The 26,183-nt window shown below is 32.0% G+C and overlaps 1 protein-coding gene across 1 annotated transcript; it reads right to left on the bottom strand.

The window, feature by feature from the left end:
• Positions 1-6,178: 6,178 nt before the first annotated feature.
• On the bottom strand, positions 6,179-26,084 carry LOC143043519 (uncharacterized). Its single transcript, XM_076215800.1, has 7 exons — positions 25,856-26,084; positions 23,065-23,146; positions 20,215-20,248; positions 13,375-13,452; positions 10,613-10,666; positions 9,736-9,789; positions 6,179-6,304 (listed from the first exon to the last, which is right to left on the bottom strand). The coding sequence occupies exons 1-7, from the start codon at positions 25,962-25,964 to the stop codon at positions 6,206-6,208; spliced, it is 510 nt and encodes a 169-aa protein (XP_076071915.1). The 5' UTR covers positions 25,965-26,084; the 3' UTR covers positions 6,179-6,205.
• Between the last annotated feature and the right edge of the window lie 99 nt (positions 26,085-26,183).

Here is a 26,183-nt window from a genome sequence, read left to right as displayed (position 1 = left end):
CGACTTGCACCATACTGCAATTGAACAGCTTTTATTTGAGGAGACATCGGCTCTAACAAATAAGTCTTTCAGACTTACTGGTCTCCGATAGGTTGAGCTCGGAGGTTTGAGAAAGATCTGGGTAATTTTGGTGCTTAGCAATAGTCTACCAATTTGTACAGATCAAACGTGAAAGGTTAGGAAAGGCGGGATTGTTTATGAAAACATATACATTGTATATATTGTCCACGCTGTGCATAAAAAAGAATACAATAAGGAGGAAAATGCATTTTTAGTCTACTATTTTCCCCTATATATATATTTATATTAGTCATATATTACGCGGTGGTCTAGCTCCCAGGTGTAGTCACTTCAATATCAATTCATGCGTTTGTTGAATCGCTGTTCTGGTTCGCCAACATACAGCATACCATTTAAGAAAACGCATAAAATAAGTCCCTACCATCACATGTTTCCTGTAATTTGGGCTTCAGTTCAGGATACTTACAGTTTTAAAGAATTTAAATTCCTCCCACACATTAATTTTGAAAATAAGTACCAGGATATTGGTTAGTGATAATTTGTATAAAGATCAAAATTATTATTTTAGTTCGACTATAACATGTCAATATAAGAATCAATTGACATCATACTGATGAAGGATATTGTTTATCCACAATGTGAAAAAAAAAAGGTTCAAGATTAACTTTTTTTCTGGTCGTGTTTTAGACTTGCTTATTATATATCATATTTTGTAGTGCACTGTATCTTATTTCTATGAATCACCGCCTCGACAGATTTATCGTTGGCTGTTATTCAGACATTTTATATATGTAGATACTTAAGTTTGAAAAAAAAGATGAAGGCAAATGGTATATTAAATGCTTCAAAGTGCGGTGTAACGAAATATGTATTTTGAAGCGATACGGGATTCATTAGATAAAACTCACCATTTTGAACCACACGAAAATCAAGATTCAAACAAAATTTGTCAAGCAAATTATATTTTTTTTTTTTATTGTTACCATTCAATAAAAAAGGTTCAATTAAAAGTCTAAATGCTTGAGTTAATTTGACTGATTAAGGTCCATTTTTATTGGAGCGCTTTCTGTCTTAGAAGGATGTGATTTTGAATATTTAGTTGCATTTGCTTTATTCATTAAAAAATTTCCTTAATAGTGAAAAAAACCAAACTTTTCTGTAAATCAGTGTATGATGCTGTTATCTCACTGTTATATTTCTAATCTCCTGTTCACCTTATGACAAAGTTTAAGGCTTCTTTATTTTGAATTGAACTCTCTGTACATTAATTCTCTATCGAATCATGGTTGGTTATTTTCAATGTTACCTGTTTATTGATATTCAGCGAGCCAAATTGAGTTCACAAATTTTTTTTACATATCCTTTGTCATAACTCGAAAACGAATAAGCATGCATTTTCATCTAAGCCTGTGACTAATTAGGTTTGGTGGGTTGGCTGGTTGTGCAAAACATTGATGTACGAGTTAATACCGGAACAAATACCTGTTGGGTTTCTGATATTTGTTAAATACAAACTGCTAGGTTGTCGATGAAGCTCTGATTCTAATAAATCTGTAGATCATACATTTGAACTTTGTTTATTAAAAAAACAATTGATTTGAATACATTTTTAAAATCTTTATTAAAACTACTAAAATATGTTACACAGCAATACACTATTGTACTATAAATCGATTAAAAATAAAAAAAAAAGAAGATTAAACGGCTGTTATTAGGCATAACAATGACTATGGTCGTGAATGAATAAGTAACAGTGATCACGTATCGGAATCGGACCGTGAATGTAATGAAATACAGTTTAACCTAAAACCTTCGAAAAACGTTTTGTTTACAATATACGGGAATAAAACTTTTAAAAAAGACATGCGTCTGCCAAAATGTTTAGAAAATATGATCAGTTACTAAGAACATGCATGTATATGGACAGTTTTTGACAAATTTATATGCTTCTAAATTGATGAAAGCTTTCGAATATGTTGCAACTAAACTCAATCATATTTTTTAGAACCATCTTTTTATGATAATCTTTTATAAATTTTGCATAACAAAGTACCTACTTTAAAACAAAACGTTGGTACTTGTTTTACCCTCATGTCCCAACTCGCTTCAAGCATTATTCAATTCATTTGGGATTATAAATACAAAGAGCCTACTTTTTCGAAAAGTCACACTCCTGCTTGCTTCACTTATTTGGATGTCAAGTTAGCGTAATTTTTTTTTTAGGTAAGAATAGTTATCAGTATTTATTTAGACCTACGTAACTGAAGATTTTTATATGATTATATTGTGGTTTCATCAAAAGTACTTCATTTTTTTCCGTAATGTAACAAAATTTTTATGTCGAATGGTAGGTAATTCTATTTACTTACTGATTCAAGATCTTGTAATGTCAGATTCTAAATCATGATCACCGTTACGTTATCTTTCATACATATTTTCTTGATGTACATAATGAACACCGTGGAATAAAAATGATGTGTATATAGATTATATTCTCTATGAATAATTAGTAAATCAAATAGTAGTAAAATCAACAACCTAATTCAGCTACATGCTACTACTTATCGTATATTACTGTTGTAATCTGTTTCGAAGAAAGTCATATCGGTATTTCATATGTTTATCAATGTTTAATAATAGTTTCATTTTTAACAAAATCTCAAAATGTTCTTATCTTTTGATCAATTGTTTTAAGCTTATTGATAAAAAAATACTAAAATATTCAAATTGATTGATCGATTGATTGATTGATTGATAGTTCGTATTTAGCACCATCTTTTGCAGTACTGGTTATGTTATATCATTGTATTCAGTTTTATCGGGTCATATTTTCATAATTACAATTTCAAATATAAATATGTAATATACGACGTGTCAAAATAATCATATGTTAGTAATATTACTATAATAAATGTCTGAAGTATTACATAAAAAAGTGAAATATAAATAGTAATTAATATATATTTAAACGTGAACACCGACAACGCCATGGTGTTAAGTGAATGTAAAGACAGATTACATTGATTGAAAACTATGTACACATAAATTAACTATGAAATGCAAAGAAAAGGTTCTTTTTTACATACAGAAGGAACTTAACCATTGCCAAATTATTTGTACAAAACATGCAATAGTACAACACTTGTTTTGTAGTTGCGACTAAATACAAATGGAATCAAATTTCTTTTTAGAGGCATTTTTTTTTAAATTTTATAATTTTATAAGCAAAGATCAGTATCAGTTATGCACATACCACCACAACACTTGTCATTACACATACAACATTTTGTTAACTTATTAAAGAACCTCTGTGAGCATGATCACTGTAAAAAAATGGAAAATATCACCATATTCAAAAACTTATTACTGTAATAAATAAAACTGATAAAAAATAGATGTTCACAACAACCTTGTATGTCCTATTTACCTTCAAAGTTTGATGAAATTCTGTTGTGTGAAGTTGCTATGAAAACATGTTACAGCTTGTATCAGAGGTAACGATAGTATAACGCTGTTCATTAGTCATACATTAATCAAGCGAAAAAAATCCGGTTCACGAACTTACACCGAGTGAACACATCAAATATAAGAGAAAATCATTGGAACAACAGAAACACTGACTGCAATAAAAACAACCGCCAACATACATAGAAACGGACTATTTAGGATATTAAGGCCAATATTTTATGTTCAAATGGATATAACTTCTTGAAAATGGAATAATATTTTTCCTGTCGATATCCACATGAACGTAGTATGTTCATATTATCTTCACATTTTCTTTAAATTGTGGTGTGTGGATTTAGAGGAGACTGCTGCAAACGTTATTAAGGCGAAGTGTACGTAATTGCACGCCTCTAGCGGAATACGGGATTTAAAACGTTCATCGTTAGTTACGCAAGTTATCTCACTTACTCCAAGCAAGGAAAATGGACACACGAAAGAGAAACTACTTCGTGCAGTCTATCATGAATCCAACAGGCACGCATGTGCTGTCTTAAAACCTCATAGAAATTATATAATGGAGTATATCCGATCCTAATATTATAACCGATCAATTCATTCTGACAACGCTGTGTTAACCGGAACGAATTCAAACTCGATATTTGATTCATATAAAATTTAACAATCCAAGCATTAAAAAAGGTACCGTAACCTTTGGGCGGTAGAAATATTCTTTAAAATAAGTTAGTTTATTTCCTTATCAATTTATAACGCTTGAACATTTGTAATATATAGGAAGAGGGGTAATACACTCGCACGACTTTGCTACGACATTGTACGTTATAATAAAGTTATGGCGTCGAAGTTGTAGTAGCGACGTTACTGTAGACATCATTGACTTCGCCGAATATTTTTAATGTTCCGACCATAAATCTCCCACAGGGAGTAGCTTAAAAAGTAGCAAGGTTGCTTTCTTGACTTTCTTTGCACAGATGGATTCGTCTTTCATTTTTGAGTCGTACATCAAATTTAAAAAAAAAACATCTGTGGACTGAAAAAATAGAAATCTTGATAATGTAAAAATATCTGCTAATTTAGATTTTTCCACTATATATCCTTTGTATTTGTGGCGTATCATGCTGTTAATTTCAACGGCTCGTATCTCAAAAACGAAAACGGTTACCACTTATTTATTTTTATTTTCTGATGTAACTTTACAAGCAGAATTCATATGTGAAATTTAAAAAAAAAACCTGTTGATTAGTTTAATTACGTACACTTCGCCTTAAGGTCAAAATGTTAAGGCCAAAGGTGTATATCTAGACAACATATTGAATAATAATTTCCTGTCGATATGCACATGTACATCCTTGCTATTTCAAAAGTTTCGGGAAATTCTGTTCTGTTGTTTTATAGTGACTGACGGACTGACGCACACACTGACTTATAGACGGACGAGTAGAAGAATATTATAAAGATAACTGTAGTATATGGGATATTAAAATGTCACTCTTGAGGTAAAATATGCGGGATCAATTGTACTATGAAACATTCACGCGGACAAAATATTCGCAATTTGTTTCAAATTCTATCTTATTAAAAAAAAGAAAAAATTAACGGAGTAAAATTGATATAGATTGTTATAAACCGCAAAAAGAATGTTGACACTTTTTTAAGTAAATGTTGTTTCATATACATGAAATAAATATATTCCGTTATATTCTGCACTAATATATCTAAAAAATCTCACAGGTTAAGCAAAACCTAAACATAACTTCTAACTAATGACAAACAACAAAATATAATCAGCAAGATTTAAAAATTTAGTATTCTGGTTATAATGACACATTTGATCAAAACATCGGGGTTTGAGAGATAATTCATAATTAAATGCATACATTTATAAATACAGTTCCTAAAGTAGAAATGATCCAAAAATCAATCGATACATTTAAAACACTCTCTCTAATCATGGTAATGCTAAGCATAAAACAAAGTCCTTTTACTGAGTCGTACTATATCAATTAACACATTTAAAAAAATCCATATGTTAGTTTTGAATTTTTAATAGTTGTTTCAATCAGTAGGACCACACACAATACTCTGATTACTGCATATGCTCGATTATCTGAAATTATATGAACATTTAATGTTTGATTATTCTCTCTCTATACAATTTCTTTCACAATCCCAATGCGTTATTCGACAGGTGAAAGCAATATGATAAACAAAGCCTAATTGGTCGAGTGGTTAAGGACGATGGGCACATATAATGATATCAAAAACCCACAAATATCAACCGTCACTTGAAAGTTAATGATATTTATGCCATGGCGTTATCAGTTTTTCTCGACGTATGAGTTCTGAATGTCCCCTTTGGTATCTTTAGTCTCTTTTTCTCTTTTTATCAGATTCAAAACGTGATTTTTTTTTTCTTTTTGATTCGCATAGTTTAATGTGTCACATTTTGTGTGTGTTTTTTTTTTATGAACATCAACCATTTCGACAGACATTCTTTCCCTGATATAACAAAATATAACAAAACAATTCACATATTTTAAACAAGATATGTATATTTTTGCAATCCTTTACAAAAAAAAAAACCCAAAGTTAAGAAATGTATTTTCTATTATTGCAATTTTCTGTTATAGTGACACAAAATTAACATTTCAAAGTTGCCATAAAATATCTGGTTTATATTTTTAAAGTTTTCTTACTTTCTCATTCTTCATCCGAAGATTCATAGATTTTTTTCAGAATCAAACTCATCTGATGTACGAGAATAATTATCAGGTGTGTCTTCCTCTTTTGCTTCTATATATTTAGCAGTTTTGGCAGCCTAAAAGTTCAAATAACTACTACATGTACTAGTATATCTTTTAAATGTTTACGAATTCATCATCAATAGTTATTTATAAGACGCTTTTCGGTTGTCGAAACGCATTTTTATTACTAGATAGATAGTTTATTCTCATAAAACCACGCAAGTACAAAGGCTACAGAGAATTTAAAAATAAAATAAATCATATCATATGATTATGTGAAATTTTGTACGAGGATGCTAAAGTCTTGGAACATGCAATTTTCTTTTCTTTGGTATTAAGCGTTAGATGAATTCAAAAATAAAAAAACCCACCTTTTATCAATATATTAAATTAAATGTATTTTTTATCTTTTGAAACAAAAAAATAAATAAACAGGAAATAAAACAAAAACACTGTAAATGTTGGTAAAATTCCTACAGACAATTGCTTCAATAAGCGGCACGCATCTGCATCTGTATGAAGGAGGATCAAATTAGATTCTAATGTAACAACGTTTGTAACGTTTATTTTGATAACGCGGCGCCAGTAAATTTAATTTGCGACCATCAAATCACCAATTGATGCCGTATGGAGCTAACAATACAATACAGACATCTCCTAATTAGTTATACTAGGTGATAAAAGATTTGATATGGACAGGTTTTCAGACTATATCCACATACATGATTTTCGAATAGAAAAACAAAATGGAAAACTGATGTTAAAAATTCAACTTTATGTAAAACTTAATTTGATGCTTATAGATTGAGAGCCAACTGTGTCTTAATTTCATTACTTGTAACAAAATTATATTATAGGTTAATATGTATCAATATATGTAATATCAATTCATTTTGATGCGTAACGTAGCTCAAGAAGAAATAACCGTCCATCGTTAAAAGTAAAGTTTTAGCAAATGATATCAGTTGTTATTGTATTTATAAACGCAACACCTGCATAATCTATGCACATTCGAACATTAGTAGTTATTGATGTTAAGACTACAAATTTGGATAATAAGTAAAACTCAGATCACTATTGTTTAGGGAATTTAGTCAATATCAGAAAGTGGAAACCATCAAATTCAATATTGATGAAATGATGGACAAAACAAAAATGTGTTTTCAACAAAGAAACATTTAATTTTTCATTATGATAAGTGTCCTCCCCGGCATCTTATTATTGAAGGCGTTGCATGCTTAGTGCACTAATAGTCCCTCCAGGTCATTTGATTTATCGTAAAAATTCGCAGTATATTCAATAATTCGTTCTTGGTGGGATAATGTTCTAAACGACTGTTGTCGTTTTATATCCACAGCAGACGGAATAATAAGTGTACCACATAATAAAGTTCCTCTTGAGCTACTTTACGCATAAACATGGATTGATATTACCTATACTGATACATATTAACCTATATCTTGTATGCTACTTTCGATGTTTCCGATTTCTCTTGTACATTTACTCTTTTAACTACAAATGCACACAGTGGTGTATACCTAAAAAAAAAAGGCTAGTGAAGATTCATGTACTTCTGGTTTCAAACAATGACAGTTGTTCAACATTCTTTTGATGTGTTTGAGGTTTTGTTTTTGCCATTTGATTTTCCGTTTTGAATTTTCCTCGGAGTTAATATTTTTGCGATTTTACTTTTTTCATATCAAAGTCGAAGGAAGAATTCAATGTTGTGGAAAAGCAAATGGCAACTTATTCATTGCAAATGCAAGACGATACCTTGATTTGACTTGGAGGAATTATATGGTATACTGTTATCCGACGCAATGCGTTTCTTTTTAGGGCACAGCTGGAAGTTATTATCAACAAAGTTAACAAAAAAATGTATCAATGACTTAAGGAAATTTTATAATGACGTTTCGGTCTCGCTGAAATCTCGTTATGAAATTATTTCAAAAACATTTGATTCAAGTGAAAAATATCTAAAAATGGTAAAATAAAACTTAATTCTGTGAAAAAAATGTGAATTTACAATATGGAGTTTTCGAGTAATTAAACTTTCAAATTTAATAACCAATCAAGTGAGAAAATGGGTGGTGGGTACAATAAATGATTTTAACTAAAACGTGTACATCCCATATCACTTTTTTCTTTTCAAATTTCTGAGATATGTACTTTTTCCATCACTTATAACAAAGAAGTTAAAGTAATATGCATTTTGTTCTTAAAACAGAGAAAAAAATTGACAAAATTGACAGCATCGTAAAATTGCCACGACAACGCATCATAATATGATAGAAAATTCTTATATCAATTCCTATCTATAGTATGTCTAAGTCGTATTTTTTCAGATGTGTCCACTTCCCCGTTTTGAAAATATGAAAACAAGTTTCATTGTGGAATTGTGATTCTTTCCATGATAATAGCCCCAAAATAGGTGAAAAATTAATGAAAATAAGAAAATCATCAAAATTGAGCACTTTTAAAGGGCCGTAGCAAAACAAGAAGTGCAACCCCATATGCTTTTTTTTCCGCTTATTATATTTTCTCAGCCATACAAACACAAACATCAGGTAAAGAAAAAAAATTAATTCTAGACTCCTCAGAGGTGGACATCCTTAAACGAACGATTTCAAATTAAAATTATTCGGAAACAAGTTTTCCGTTGGGTGATAAAGTGATAGAGTTCTGGATTTCTGTTAATACTTTTATAAAGGCAGTATACAGACATTATCAAGATACACCAGAATACATGTTATATAACTCAGATACAAACATTGTTTGTACTGACTGCGTAAAAGATACGGTATATAATGTTATCGACAACAAAATAGTAGAAAATAAGCGGAAAATTTTACAACTGCCGTTTTTTTAGATTTTATAATTATTTATGATATTTTTTAAATATGTAGGGTCACCGTGATTTTGTAAGGTTCAAGTTAATTTTTATAAATTAAAAGAAAAACCAACATTGTTAATGAACAAAAAGAATTCCATCATATCATATTTGAAATGAACTATAAGTTTTATGATATTCTGTAAGAATATAAAAAGCAAAAATGTGTTATGGAGTAGTTTTTTTGATAAAAAAAAAATGAATTTCTTAAGTTTAGCTTAATATCGTTTATTTCCAACGAAATGTAAGTTTCTATAACATTACTTTATAAATCTTTCACGATCATGATTATCTTCCTTATGGATAAGTTGAAAAATTAAATTAAACAAAACAAATATTTAGCATATATAAAAGCAGTCAAAATAATACTATTTATAACTTCTTTCTACGTAAAGAGTTTTACACAATAATTGCTGTTTTGTATAAAATTATAGGATTTAAGCAAATAACTTGATCGCTCGTGTCCTGCTATTTTATTATCCAAAAGTGATATACAGTAAATATACCTGTTATACATCTTTGTCCAAAATACACTACATGCAACTTTCAAATTGTGGACGGCGTAAAAGCAATCCACATGTATGATACAGATCTAAGTATCTAATTATAACATACCTTATGCTCAATTTTTCTTAAATTGCCTTTCATTGTATCAAGTCTTTCGATTATCTAAAAAAGCAAATAAAACTATAGTTATAAAACGGGACTTTAACTCAAAATATATAGATTTGGTATATCACAAAACATGTTTAACCCCGCTAGCAAAAACCTGTAAACAGACTTATTCAGAACGATGCTGTTGTCAGGTTATTAAAGATGGCATATTTTGGTATTAATATTGATTTACTCATAGGATAATTGCATCATAAATACTCACACATTTTGTAAAACCAGTTGTTGGCATTTTACGGCTAATGTTCGTCTCATATATCTTATGATGGCGATACTAAACCCCTAACGGAGGGATTGAACATTATTTTCATATGCTTAATATATAATGTCAAATATAAAAGTTTTTCAGTAATATACCCGATAGGTTAAGCGTGGAATATTTTACTGTAATTAAAATACAATTGTTCATGATCTTTTGGCATCAAATGATAATAATGACAGAATTCAAAATACATTTTAATTTCAACAACATCGTTCCAATGGCAGCAATTCAAAAGAGCAAGATGTTTGAAATCATTATACATTTTATAGTTGAAATGAACCTTGAGAAAAACTATATGACATACATTTAAACGCTCAGAAAGACGTTGAACTGATAAAATCTTAGATTAACCTCCAGTTGAACAGGTGGTTTTATATTTCATTTTTTTCTCTTTTAAATTCCATAGCATATTCAACAAATGGCAGTTTCATATTTCCACTGAATGAATTAAAAAATGACTGATGATTAAATTGAAATGCAATTATTGTTCTACTGATTGATGTCTGAAGGAAAATGTAACTAAAAATTAACATGACATTCACAAACACTAATACGAACCAATTTCTTTAATTCTTTTAAATCCTTATCCATTTCTTTTTGTCTGTTCAGAACCTTAACGATAAAGTGATATTATGTCTATTGAAGGTAATATCATATCTAATAGAACTGTACACTTCCTCATGGGGTTGAAACATGTTACATTTTCAATAATATGCAAGACAGAAATCCTGAACATTTCACTTAATCTAAGCACCTGTGTTCTTGTTGCGCAATCTTTGAGGTGCTTTATTGACTGTGATTTGTTTTGTCATCGTTTGTATTTTTGAAATATTTTTGTCGGTTTTGCCTTGACTTATGAATTATGATTGTCCCTTTTCCTTTTTTATAATTGTTCTGACAGCATGCAAACGCACGTGGGGACAATTTCATTCTAGTTCATTTAACATTTTGTTTTCACTTTTGGCAAAAAATACTTTGTTTTTTCTGTTGTAACTATTACATTTGCATGTTTTTTGTTTTTACTTTTGAGCTTCTTCTTTTTTATTATAATTTTTGTAGAATTTTACACTACAATTATTTTTATTTTGAAATATATATTTTTCTACTTGAGTCGCCGAAAATTCAACTAGAGGCTCTAAAGAGCCTGTATCGCTCACCTTGGTCTATGTGAATACTAAACAAAGGACATAGATGGATTCAAGACAAAGTTGTGGTTTGGTGATGGTGATGTGTTTGTAGATATTACTTTACTGAACATTCTTGCTGCTTACAATTATCTCTATCTATAATGAACTTGACCCAGTAGTTACAGTGGAAAATGTTAGTAAAATTTTACAAATTTTGTGAAAATTGTTAAAAAAAAATGACTATATAAAGGGCAATAACTCCTTAGGGGTCAATTGACCATTTTGGTCATGTTGACTTCTTTTTAGGTCTTACTTTGCTGTACATTATTGCTGTTTACAGTTTATCTCTATCTATAATAATATTCAAGATAATAACCAAAAACAGCAAAATTTCCTTAAAATTACCATTTCAGGGGCAGCAACCCAACAACGATAAGTCCGATTCATCTGAAAATTTCACGGCAGATAGATCTTGACGTGATGAACAATATTAACCCTGTTAGATTTGCTTGAAATGCTTTGGTTTTTGAGTTATAAGCCAAAAACTGCATTTTACCCCTATGTTCTAATTTTAGGCGTGGCGGCCATCTTGGTTAGTTGGCCGGGTCACCGGACACATTTTTTAAACTAGATACCCCAATGATGATTGTGGCCAAGTCTGGATTAATTTGGCCCAGTAGTTTCAGAGAAGATGATTTTTGTAAAAGATTACTAAGATTTACGAAAAATGGTTAAAAATTGACTATAAAGAGCAATAACTCCTAAATTGGTCAACTGACCATTTTGGTCATGTTGACTTTTTTGTAAATCTTACTTTGCTGAACATTATTGCTGTTTACAGTTTATCTCTATCTATAATAATATTCAAGATAATAACCAAAAACAGTAAAATTTCCTTAAAATTACCAATTCAGGGGCAGCAACCCAACAACAGGTTGTCCGATTCATCTGAAAATTTCAGGGCAGATAGATTTTGACCGGATGAACAATTTCATTTCTGTCAGATTTGCTCTAAATGCTTTGGTTTTGAGTTATAAGCAAAAAACTGCATTTTACCCCCATGTTCTATTTTTAGCCATGGCGGCCATTTTGGTTGGTTGACCGGGTCACCAGACACATTTTAAAAACTAGATACCCCAATGATGATTGTGGCCATGTTTGGTTTAATTTGGCCCAGTAGTTTCAGAGGAGAAGATTTTTCTAAAAGATGACTAAGATTTACGAAAAATGGTTAAAAATTGACTATAAAGGGCAATAACTCCTAAAGTGGTCAATTGACCATTTTGATCATGTGACTTATTTGTAGATCTTACTTTGCTGAGCATTATTGCTGTTTACAGTTTATCTCTATCTATAATAATATTCAAGATAATAACCAAAAACAGCAAAATTTCCTTAAAATTACCATTTCAGGGGCAGCAACCCAACAACGAAATGTCCGATTCAACTGAAAATTTCAGGGCAGATAGATCTTGACCTGTTGAACAATATTACCCCTTGTCAGATTTGCTCTAAATGCTTCGGTTTTTGAGTTATAAGCCAAAAACTGCATTTTACCCCTATGTTCTATTTTTAGCCATGGCGGCCATCTTGGTTGGTTGGCCGGGTCACCGGACACATTTTTTAAACTAGATACCCCAATGATGATTGTGGCCAAGTTTGGTTAAATTTGGCCCAGTAGTTTCAGAGGAGAAGATTTTTGTAAAAGTTAACGCAGGACGACGACGACGGACGATAAACTAATCCTATATATATATTATTGATAGCAGATAGTTTGTTCAATTGTATATTATACCTTAACCTTTTTACACCGTTTGATTGGGTGCAAACAAAGACAACAAAATAAGACAGGTGAACTATAAAAAATCATTACTTAAAATGATCCAAAACTTATGATAGCATTTGGTATTTCTAGCTCCGATTCCGAATAAGAAATAATAAATTAGATATATAAAAATTAAAAACAAATTGTTCAGAGAACAATTGAAGGGATTTCCAAATAATTTTCTATATAATTAATGAGAAGCTACTTATGGTTTACTCAAAATTATCTTTGGGGACCAATCCAGTTTATTTTCTTCATAATTTGCTATATTCGAATTAAAAGATGTCACTTCCTGTCTCATATGATAGTTTTATTCATACTGATAACAAAAAAAGTGGTCTCCATACACTTTATACCTACATACTTACTTTTTGATTTTGTTTATCATTTCTTTCTTTGAGCTGGTCTATTTTGATTAAGTTGGAATCTAGTTTCGTTTGAAGAATCTATAGAAGATAAAAAAAATATCTTATTCCAGATGAAGTGCAATTTTATTCATACGAACGGTAATTCATATGGTAGTATAAAGATAATAGCATACGCGGAATGTGCTGTGTTAACCATGACATTCCAGTCACTACCGAAATGTACAGCGTTGATTCATCTTCTGGAAAATAAAAAGTTCTGGTTGATGACTCATAGGTATTAAATTGAATTCAATTGAATTAAGAAGGTGTTTTAAGCTGGAATTTCAACACGCATCAAGAAAATAATTTCAAGTGTGTCTATGGAAGACCAATAGCGTATGTACAAGTTACTTAATTTAGTGTTCAATATGATTAAGAGCCAGTCAGCTCAATAATCCATACCAACACGACAGCGGTAGGGGATGGAAATATTTCAACCAAATTGTATAGGGAATAACTAACTATATGGTGATGTTTTGTGTGACTCACACACTTTTTTTTACAGTTATATTTATCTAATTTGACTAAATGGTAGAAAACAACGTAGCGAAATAAAACAAAAGGATATTCAAAATCGCAAGTCTAAGAAAAAATGACAATGACATGGTAAAAAAAATGAAAAACAACAATGAGACAAATAACAGAAAACTAAAAAGACCGAGCAACACAAACCCCACCAGAAACCGAGGGTGGTCTCGCGTGAACTGACGGGTACAAAGATCCTGTTCCACATGTGCCATCGTTCTTGTTGATCTTTTTAGTATATACTTTTGTTAAACATATAGTGGGAGATATAGTGGGGATAATTGTGCAAATCGTGATACAAGCATGAAATTTGGCATAGAGGTTGACTAAACAATAATTAAAAAAAAATCAGCTGCTGGCCATAAAAAAAATCCATTTTTTCAAAATGGCCATCGCTCATTTTCAAAATGGCGTCATATCCAATTCGGTACTTTTCGTAAATCCTTTGAAAGTTGTGTTTTAGGTATAATTCAAAGACAATTTTGATAAAACATAAAGTTCCTAAAGTACGACAAAACAATGCATAAATGCTGAAAAAGTAACTTCCGGTTCAAAAATAACGGCAATTATGTTAAAAATGGCTACATTTCGTAAATCCTTTAAAAGCTGTGTTATTGGTTTATATATAATCCAAAGAAAGGTTTGATAAAACGAAAATAACAGTTCCTAAAGTACGATGAAACAATATTTAAAACATGAAAAAGTTACTTCCGGTTCCAAAATGGTGGCAAAAACGTTAAAATGGCTACCTTTCGTAAGTCCTTTGAAAGTTGTGAAGCTTGTAGGTGTAATCCAATGCAAGCTTTAATAAAACGTAAATTACCGATCCTAAAGGACGATTACACAGTACATACACGACGAAAAACTAACTTCCGGTTCCAAAATGGCGACAAAAACGTTTAAAATTTCATTATTTTTTTCATTTTCTTCTAATTTAAAAGAGATATCACTTAATTTGTTGATTTGTTAAGTTCAAATACCTAGTTTGGTTAGAAAAGGCAGTTTGCATTCCGTATAATTATCTGCAAACAGCTGCCAACACACAAATGCGTACGAGGTAGGCCAGAACGGAATCGTTTACAGTTATCAACAATGCTGCATTTTTTGCATCCGCTTTTCAAAAGTTTCTTATACGAGGGTGCAAATGCAGCCAAAGGAGTCCATGTTGGTTTCCAACTGTCAGTGTTTGTTTTTCTTTCATCCAAACCCAGTGTGCAAGACTTGATATGCTTCTCTTTCAATGTGCTTCGGAAGAGAACCTCTTGTAGGGGGATAGCATCATAAGGGTGCTGTTTCCTGACAAATGATTCAAATCGTGTCTTGTTAACAGCAAATGTTGATGTTGCCGTACACGATGCAAGCAAATGCTTCTATGATGTCCATGTCTCTGTGTTCATACAAAGCTAAAGCGAGAAACAACATCCATTACATCTGGAAATAATTCCAATGTCTGCAAAGCTGACCTACTCACTTTCCCACCAAATGCTGACACAGTGTCACACTCACAGAATGCATGCAAGGAAATAATAGCAGCTGTACGAGGACTTAGCACATCTGATATGTCATATACATGAAGCCATCGAAAGCTCTTTATTCTTTCAAAAACCTATCCACACTTTGTCCATTATTAATATTGCAAGAGCTGCAATCCTAATACTACTACATCTGTATCAGTACTACTTAAAATTGCTTTTATCAACCATTTTCAGCAGCAAGCTTATCATGGACAAACATACGAGTATCTGCTTGTTCTTGGTTATAAAGGGAAAGCTGGGAAGTATCCGTATTGAAATTGCAAAGAATGTTTCACCTTCAGTAACATATATATTTTTATAAGTCTCTAGAGAAGCAATTTTGTCTGCAAAAAACTTGAATCATTCCGTTTTATTGTCATCTTCACAAAGAAAACGACTCTAAATCCTTGGCGTTATATCAGAACCACGATGTCGTCCATCTGTTTTAGAATTACTAATCATGTATCATAATTTGCATAATTCCCTCGATTTCTCTGGCTAATATCTTCCACTAATATAACATATCATATAAGTTTAAACGGACGAAAAATTATTCTAATCGTATTTCACATTTTCAGTAGACGATTTTATTTTACCGACTTTTGACTCCGGAATTGATATTTGTCGACAGGTTAACTTCTCTGTGGTATGACACCAATGTACATGGTCCAGCAAGAGCAAAGTAATAAGTACATTCAAGTTTTAAAATGTACAATTTTGAAGGAAAGTGTACTATTTTATGCTTTCTATACATGACTAAATCATTAAAAAAAACCTCCACATTCAACCCAAATGGCACCAACAATGTATTTGATTTAACTTCCAATGGTTGCTCGTAATTGACCGAGTACCATTATGTTTTACCCACAAAGTAAGTACCTTGTCGAAAGTCAAAAGTCGGTAAAATGAAAAATGTCTAAGGAGAAAGAAAGTGTGTTGTAAAATTGTAAACGTAGGTGACGCATCATTTTTAAAATATTGTTCTGCTCACTATCTTCTTCACATTAGGTTCGCACGACATCATCATCATCATCATCATCATCGTCGTCGTCGATTAAAATGTGTTTCCCGTTAAGTTAGACATGATAGTTTGTTTGATAGCAAAACGATGAATCTATCAAGTAAACTAAGTCTCCATGGGTTATTCAAGATCTTGATATTTGTTTTAAAAACCCAATACGATAATACTAAATCTCTGTTTGAGTTAGCACGATAAACTTGAGTTTTTTACCCAAATGAAAAGAGATATCGGATAACATAACCCTATATATATAATAGTATTTTTCCAATTGTATGAACGATTGTTCCTAGTTGTTTTGCACCTAATGTTACATCATAAAACATTCCATTTATATGGAACATAAAGGATAGAATATTATTTTTCAAACAGATGTGGTATTATTATCATTTTTTGCTATTATTACAAGGCATTTTTAAAGCGCATTATATAACACTACAATTACTCTAACATGTTTAAAAATAAATTAAACAAAATATAAATAAATAAGTAAAAATTTCTATACTTGTTAAGTAAACTATTTTTTTTTTAAAAACTCTGAATGCTACTGACCATTTTGTATTCATAAAATATGTTACTAAAAGACATCGGCTTATATCATATTAAAATAAACAGAAACACATTAAATCAAACCAAAATGTGCAAAATATTTCGAAAACAAATCAACATCAGTAAAATACATTCAATCACGGTTCCAGGACTTAACTATAAGCAACTTTGAATAAAGGCGTCTTTAGTTTTTTCTTGAATATCTCTAGCGATTTAGAATAGCCTTGACACCGCCACAACGAACCTCCGTTCACCATACATTTTGGTCCGTGCATTTTTTGCATCTCAATCAAAGCAGCATTTTCAGATAGCAACAATCGTGCTGGTTTGTAAAAATGTTTGAGTTGACTCAGATACGAAAAAGCAAGTCCCTGAAAGGTTTTGAATGCGTAAAGCAACAGTTTATACCGGCATCTGAATTTAAATGGTAGCCAATGAAGAATTATGAGTGTAGGAGTTATATTTCCAAACTTCTTTTTGTGGGTTACTAGCATGGCATTGGGGTTCTGGACACGCTTAAATTTGAATAGACTCGAGGCATTCCCACCATACATTAAAGCATCAACATAATTAAGTCGCGACGTAACAAGAGAGCACACAAGAGTTTTGCAAGTGTCATCTGTTATATATAATCAAATTCGTCATCTGTAACGAATCTGATAGAAACAGGATTTGGTAATTTAATTGGTCTGTTGTTGAATGCTGAGGGTTTGTTGATCCAGAAAGAAAAACTCCTAGATTTCGAACACATGATGATTCATTAAGTATAGTTCCATCAAAATTCAGTTGTTACTTACTAAGACTTTTGACTTTGTGTTTTGAAGTAAACGCAATCAGTTCGGTCTTGTCCTTGTTTCACTATAACATTTTTGTATACATCCAAGTTTTAATATCTTCCTAACAAGCGCTCGGTAATCCAAATTAACTAATGGTTTTATAACTCGATAAATTTGCGTATCATCCGCTTAGAAGTGGTATGCAATACCATGCTTCTTACAGATTTCACTAGCCGGCTACGAAAAAAATAGAATAAAATATAAGTCCAAGCACGGAACCCTGTAGAACACCATATTTCAGAACCATACTGTCGGAGTAAACAGATCCAATAGAGACACATTTCGACCTATTAGTCAAATATGAAGGAATCAACGACGTGTCTGTTCCAGATATACCACAAATATACTGTAGACGACCAAAACGAATGTTGTGATCGATCACGTCGAATGCTGCTAAGAAAATCAACATCAGCAATATAACACACGAGTTATGGTAAAGTGCATATGTCATGATGAACACAGATCAGTGCTGTTTCAGTTGAATGCCCGGTGCGATATGCTGCATGAGTGCATATCGTCATGTAAAGAGTTTCAAATGGTATGAGATCCAAATTTCGGGTCAACAACTCTCTCGACAATTTTGGATACACATAGCAAATTTGACACAGGGTGGTATTTTTTTTAGACCTTCTTTGTCTACGTGATCTTTTTTAAGTAATGGTCTCACAACTGCCTCTTAGAGAGTTGAAGGTACTATCGATTCAGCCAACGACATGGTCACTATGTTGCTATTAACAGCCACAACAAGTTACAAGTGTCTATGCACCCTTTGAGAAGGTGTGTTGGCAAAGGGTCCAGTTTTTGATTTTTGCGTTTTCAGAATAATTTTCTTGACTTCGTCGAGTGTTGCAGGAGGTAGAACATGTAAATGCACGCCCTGAAATTTTTTGATCATCTGATAGATAACATTCCGCCGATCGATGCACATAACCCATTCCGAATGGTATCAATTTTTCCAAGAAAAAATTCACAGAACCTATTTACTAATTCCTTTTCATCGTGAGACGAAGTTATAACCACTTCAGGCTTGTTCCCCATTAAAACTCCTATTGTTTTATGTAACATTTCCTGATCGCTTTTAATCTCGGCAATTTTGTTCGAATAATAGTCCCTCTTACATTCTAGAAGCTGTATATTTGTCTGTAGACACTTTTCCTTGTAAATTTTGGCTGAGGAACAGTCAATTTGGACTTTCGCATTTTTCGCTCCACCCTCCGACGTTCCATTTTAGAATTCGTAGCTGGTCGGAGTACCATTCAGTATTTATTAAGTCAAATTGTTATTGTCTTTAACTGAATTGGGGCATGTTTGTTGATCATTGACTTAAGTTATGAATTGTAGCTTACGACAAATTTTTCAACAGACTTTTGGTGGGTCTCGGGATTTGAGATGTTTCGTTAGCCATCCGTTAAATCAGACATTTCGATGTCACGATACTTGTGGTATGTAATTGTTTTTCGCTGTTTAGGGGGGTTTGGACACATTACGTTTGGTCAGGATCACAAAGTGGTCACCCGATTTATTTCCCTTATTGTCACAAAGATTTGGATCTCGAGCTAGCGATGTTCGAGAAAAATCTGACTATCCTCTATAGTAATTACCACATCAAGAATATGCACAAAGACATGCGTCGCACTAAGAATGTGCTGTACTATATATAGCTAGTTGATGTTCTTTCAATTGGAATCGTTGTAAGTTTAGCACCAAAAGAATTTCAAAGAATACGGATTTAAACAAATATATGGCTTTCAATAATAATAATTTCTAATATTGTTGATACATTTTAAAAGTATGCAGAAACGAAATATCTAGAGAATTTTCCGAGATTTCACTTGTTTTCCAGTTTTGTTACATAATTTTGATATTGTTCCGGTACTTAAACGTCAGTGGCTTTGATGTTTTTTTTATTTCTGTGCCTCGAATGGATACAATTCAAAATGATATTTTCTTGCTACAGATATAAAACAATTAAATGTGAACCAACGAAAACAGTAAAAACAACTTTTACCAAGGTTTTTGTAATCTTAATATTCAATTAAAGACTAGATAATAAATTAAGTATTTTTTGGTTTTTTAAATTTTATCAATTTGGTAAAATTCAGTACTGCTCATTACGACAGTTCGCTTGTACTCAATTACGATCTGTTCAGTCTATATTTAAATCGAATTGTCTAATAAATTACTGACCAACACTTCATTGACTGCAAGATAATAGGCCGAAAATTGTCTAAAACATGATTTAATACTTAATTGATCAGCCCTTTCAGATGTTGTTTCGATCAAAAAGGAAAAAAACGCTTCCTTTATTAGATGCATACATATCTATTCTGATTTAAAAAAAAAAAATAAGCTCGTATACCGTTATTTGGTCAGCTTCTGTGACGTCAATTTCCCTGCAATAAATTAAATAAAAGAAATAAATTATATGTATGTATTGGAAAATTGAATAGATGTTTATGTTCCTCTAAATAAAATGAAGAAATTATGCATCTTTGATATGACATGTAGTCATTAATGCAACAAGGAGAGGACCACACCCACACACATACACACAGCATTACATTCATCTTCATACAAATCATTCCTGCAACGATACTAATTTAAAATATAAATATAAAAATGAAAGAAATTTAGAGGTGAACACAAGGTTCCCGATGAGTGAGGCGAGAGTTTAAATTTTATTGATAAATGAACATGCTTGTATTATAGCTACACTTGAGAATAGAAAACATATTCGTAATGTTCTAGTAACTATAAGGATTTAAACATGCAATAACGTTGAGAGTGAACTGCACCATTTTTACACATAGGTATTGGGGAAAATAAGTGTGCTAACTTCTATCTCATTTTGACTCTGGTGGAGAGTTGTTTCATTAGCAATTATACCACATCTTCTTGTGTTTTATATGGTCAAAGGCCTTATTCGGAAAGTCGAAGCTCGAATCCCCATATGGAATTTACTGTCCCCATATATACCGTATTACGTCACTAGCACACTATATAACAAATTTATTTTACCGACTATCTTTACGTGTGAAATTTCGACTAGTACCTATCAAAATGAGCAAGTCTTCAATACTGTTAGCATTAAGAAATATTTTCATTGATCCTACAACATCTGATGCCAACAATAACAACTTGTTAGGTTTAAATTCGTTTTATGAACTTATTTCAATCTTAATCATCACTTTCTTCATCTGTTTAAAACTTTTAGATTTCTTCTCAGTACCGTTTTGTTTTTATAAAGGGACGCAACACCGCTACTCACCGTGAATGAAATAAAAACGCCTCCATTCTAACCTAAAATGGAATATGAAGGGACATAACTTAACTACTTACCGTGTATGAACTAAGCCCCGCCTCCCTTCTCACCTTATTTGGAATATAAAGGGAAGTAGCTCCACTAATAAACGTGTATGAAATAAGCCCCGCCTCCCTACAACCTAATATGAAATATACACGGTCTATAATCTATTGTGAATCGACAGGTAGGAGTTCAGGTACAAATTCTATTCATAGGTACCTCAAAAACAGGTTTTATAAAGCTACATACAAGTTTGCATCCTTTTGTTTGTTTCGTGCAATGAAATGTAACTGACTAAATGGTATGAATTTACGTGCCCGTAAACTAGCCAAAAGACCATTACTGACTAGTAGGCATCGTCAAGCACGTCATCAATGGTCACTTGGTCACCGCAAAAGGACTTTGAGACAATGGCGTTTGTCTGACGAGAGAACATTCCTCCAACTTCATATTGATGTACGTATGCGCGTATGGCGTCCTCGGAACACAACACACAGGAAACAGTATATTCTTGGAACTACAGCGTTTGGTGGTAGGGGTTTGGCAGTTTGGAGATGCTTTTCATTTGACTGTAAAATGACTCTCTATGTTCTGCATGGGGCTACGAAGTGTAAAAAATATCGCGATAAAATACCCGGGACATCGCTGTGCCACATTTTGACATGCAATCTTGCAAGTAGACCAATATTCATTGCCGATAATGCAAAGCCACACAGAGCACGCATTGCGTCAGATTATTTACGCAACGAGGTAATGACACTTTTCCTTGGATATGAATCCCATTGAACATGTCTGGGATGATATTGGTTGCAAAATCAACAACAGGACTCCTGCTAGTAAGAATTAACAGAAATTACGTGCAGCCTTGATTGAAGAATGGCAAAGAATTTCTGTTAGAACATTACGACACTTAGTTCAAAGCAAGAGACGACGTGTAAATGAACTTTTCTTTATCTTATAAAACACAAATTTAGTTCATTGTATCGATATTTCGATAAGTTATGAATTCAGTAAAAAAAACGATTCTGGAAAATTATCAGGTGTTGCTTAACTTTTGGTGAGATGGATAAATGGCAAAATTTCATTTATAAATTTCAAAATCTGATTGAAGTTCAATTACCTTTAGAGAAAATTTAGTTTCAATTCCGTTAGCTAGAACTAAGAATGCTGTAATATAGCTAATAAGTGTCTAGTTAGTGAATGTACACTCTACTCCCTCTAAATGCATTTATTTCTGATAGCAATCACCAAATCAGTTTCAAATTCGCAGTCATGGATTTCATTGTATCTTCAATATGAATCATTTCTAAACTCACTTTATAACTGTGAAATATTTTTAAGGATAGAACTGTCAAAAAGTGATGATACAAACTGCGTCTGCTTTCGGGTTGTGATCCAAAACAGCGGCAACCCGAACAAAAAGAAATAGAAACCAGACAAAGTCCATCAAATAGGTCTTCAACGCAGCGAGAAAATTCCGAAATGTTTTCCTATATAGATATAGGAAGATGTTGTATGAGTGCCAATGAGACAACTCTCCATCCAAATAACATTTATAAAAGTAAACCATTATAGGTAAAGGTACGGCCTTCAACACGGAGCCTTGGCTCAAACCGAACAGTAGGCTATAAAGGGCACCAAAAATTACTAATATAAAACAATTCAAACGGGAAAACTAACGGTCTAATCTACATAAAAACGAGAAACAAGAAACACGTATGAACTACATAAACAGACGACAACTACTGTACACCAGATTCCTGACTTAGGACAGGTGCAAACATTTCCAGCGGGATTAAACGTTTTAATGTACACAACCTTCTCCCTTTTCTGAAACAATAGTATAACATCACAACATAGTAATACATAGCAAATCAAATTTAATAATGTTTAAGAATAGATTACCCTTTTGCCATCAATGCACCATGTCCTTCTGCTTTATCTGTGTCTTCCAGCTTCAAATCGAAATTTGTATCGTATAGAAACACTGAAATCGATGAAAAGAAGTTATTCAAAATGACATTGCGTTTTTGTTATAAATATTGACAAGAAAGTAAAAACTACGACAACCTAGATAGCGTGTGTTTTTAAAACTGGTTATCAATTCAAAAGTGGACTTTTTCAGAAATTAAATCATGATTGTCATTATCATTTTTTTTGTATTTTTTAACCAAACAACCTCCAAAAGCTTATATCAATATTCTTTCTACCTAAGGCGATTTGGGGCATGTGCCAGAGTGACTGCAACCCAACCATAACAAAATATTTTAAATTACCTCATTTTAGCTGAATACTTTCACTGTTGTTTTTTTTTTCAATATTGTACGTAAAAATGCGTTGTATTCGTATACAACAAATCGGTAGTGCTCAAATGAAAAAGGATTTCTTTTACTATTTTCATTTTTGAAGAGAGATTGATAACAATTTTGTCCTCAGTGAAAGAATGTCTTAAGAAATACGGAAATTGTTTCCTCGCATGGAGGTATAAACCATATGTGAACTTTCCATTTCTATGTAGCAACATTCCTGCAAATGAGTTATTTATCTCCCAATTGATACAATATTTTCCAGGGCTGGTATTTCCTATCATGAATTCCTTGAAAGGGTCTGCCGCTCACAAAAAAGCTATTAAACTAAGAGTTCCAAATGGTGAAACTGTTATCATTTCTTAGTGAATTTTACGGACGTCATAAGGAGTGTATTGACCGATGTGGAATATCCATTGCAACGACGATAGCGGATATGTTCATAGTTTTCACGCATGTGTCCCATCAAATTAGACTTAGCACCGGATATGTAATAACATACACAGCACGATAGATGCCACACATAGAACAGGATCTGCTTACCCTTCTGGAAAACCCCGGGGTTCATTATATTTAGTCTTTAGTTTTATTATGTTGTGTTTCGTGTAATATTATTTATGTGGTTTTTTTTTATTATCATATGTTGTTTCAAAGACAACCCACACTTTTTTGATTGGATTCAATTAATATATTCTCAAGAACTAGAAATAAAAGAAACAGCAGACACAGCTTTTGTTACTCATTTTAATACTTATACCTCGAACTAAGTTTTAAAATCAAAGACAAACGAAAATGTTTTAATCGATATATTTCTCCAACCTCCGTAGTAATATACTAACGTCATTTTTCCAACTCATTCGGTATTCAAGAGTTTGAATACCGTTTCAGACTTCCGAGAAACGTCACCAGTGTTTGAGCAGGAAGTAAATAAACCAGGGGTTTTCAAAGAAAGTCTCGTTCTTTTTAACAGTCCATCGGAAGATACCAATACCTTGTTGATAATTATTACGCATTAACTTCATTAATGATACGCGATGGTCTTGAAGTATAGATTTTAGGTACACTAGTTGTACTGTTTAGCGTATATTTCGTTAGGTTCATATGCCATACCTCGGTTCTTTACATTCCGTCATTGTGTTATTGTTCTAGATTTCTTGTATTTATGTCTCTCGTTGTTTGCTAATGTGCTTTTCTGCATGCCTTTTTGTTTTTCTTTATAATATTGTCATATTTGATTTTTTTTATAGTGGTTAAGATACTATCACATTCTTGACGGCTTTACCCTTATTTTTTATTTCTTTTATTTTTTTCACCTATTATATCTGTTTGTTTTGATCACCTTTAATGGACTTTGATATGACTGTCATACAAGTAAGAGGTTTAGCAAGCTATATAATCTTATCTAATCCACTATATTTACACAGCAAAATACCCGTACCAAGTCAAGAATATGACGATTGTTTTCCATTCGTATGATGTATTTGAGCTTTTGATTTTGAAATATGAATTTCTGTTTTTATTTGTCTTGGGTTTTTGTTATTTTACATTTTTTATTTATTATGTGTATGTGCATAAGAATATGTTTTTTTTAGACCTGAATGACCACTCGTTATCAGATAAAGAAGTTCTGAGGTAAAGTTTAGATTTATATTGATCATACATATATTATAAAATTAAAATTTGAGGTGACAACAGTATAAGTATAACTGTCATCTTTGACAACCGACAAAACAGCTTATCTGGAAAGCATACCAACAACTTGTCATAATAAATCATGTTTTGTGTTACAACCCTTTATTATTCCGACGAGGAAAGCTCAATACTGAGACATTCTAGTTGGTTTTCAATTAAATACGATGCAAAAAATCTGAAAAAAAATATTTACATAAAACCAATCAGAGAATGAAATGAAAATCAAGTTGCTATTAGCTTATTAAATATTTATTCATAGTTTTATATGAATAAAATGGGAGCAAGTGCATATCTTCTCCCAATTTCAAGATCGACAGCTTGTTATTCAGTTGTTGCCGTATTTTGATGTTTTACATATTTGTTTTTCGTTACTTTTTTGTACATGAATTGGGCCGTTAGTTTTCTCGTTTGAATTGTTTTACATTTGTCACTTTGAGGCCTTTTATTGCTGACTTTGTGGTATGGGTTTGCTCATTGTTGAAGGTGGTACGGTGACATATAGTTGTAAATTTCTGTGTTATTTCGTTTCTTCTGGAGAGTTTTGTCATTGGCAATCATACCACATTTTCCTTTTTTTATAAGATATACTGCACTATATTTGGGTATTATTTTGTCTGTCAATTAAAACGAAGGCCTTATGAAACATCCAGGAAGACATTTGTGGTAAGGTTCATACATAGATATAATTAATACACTACCTCTAACAAACATAGGAAAACTATTAAATGGTGATTTGTCTTTCTTTAAGTCGTCGTCTATGCACAATTTCGGCATGCAAATCCATATAAGGGCATGGACGAGGAACATTGGCAATGCAAATAACTGAAGATGTATTGGAAATATCGTTTTTACACTATACTCTTCAAGAAAGTCGGTCTGTAACCGTGACCAGTGGAACTTGGATACTTGATGAACTTGTTGAAATGTATCACTAGAACAAACAAAAACAAAGAAATGTTTTCAAGTTCTCCAAATACTGTCTATTGATGTGTATCCTATGTACATTCACCAATGTAAAACAACAAA

Source organism: Mytilus galloprovincialis, chromosome 8 (assembly GCF_965363235.1).
Source record: "Mytilus galloprovincialis chromosome 8, xbMytGall1.hap1.1, whole genome shotgun sequence".
NCBI lineage: Eukaryota > Metazoa > Mollusca > Bivalvia > Mytilida > Mytilidae > Mytilus > Mytilus galloprovincialis.
This window is presented reverse-complemented; position numbering and strand designations above follow the sequence as displayed.

Excerpts from the sequence above, each read along its gene's own strand:
- LOC143043519 (XM_076215800.1), bottom strand. The coding sequence starts at position 25,964 with ATGTTCCTCGTCCATGCCCTTATATGGATTTGCATGCCGAAATTGTGC. Across the intron at positions 20,249-23,064 it reads GGTGCATTGATGGCAAAAGG|GGAAATTGACGTCACAGAAG; the intron begins GTAATCTATTCT and ends AATTTATTGCAG. Across the intron at positions 13,453-20,214 it reads CAGAAGCTGACCAAATAACG|ATTCTTCAAACGAAACTAGA; the intron begins GTATACGAGCTT and ends TATCTTCTATAG.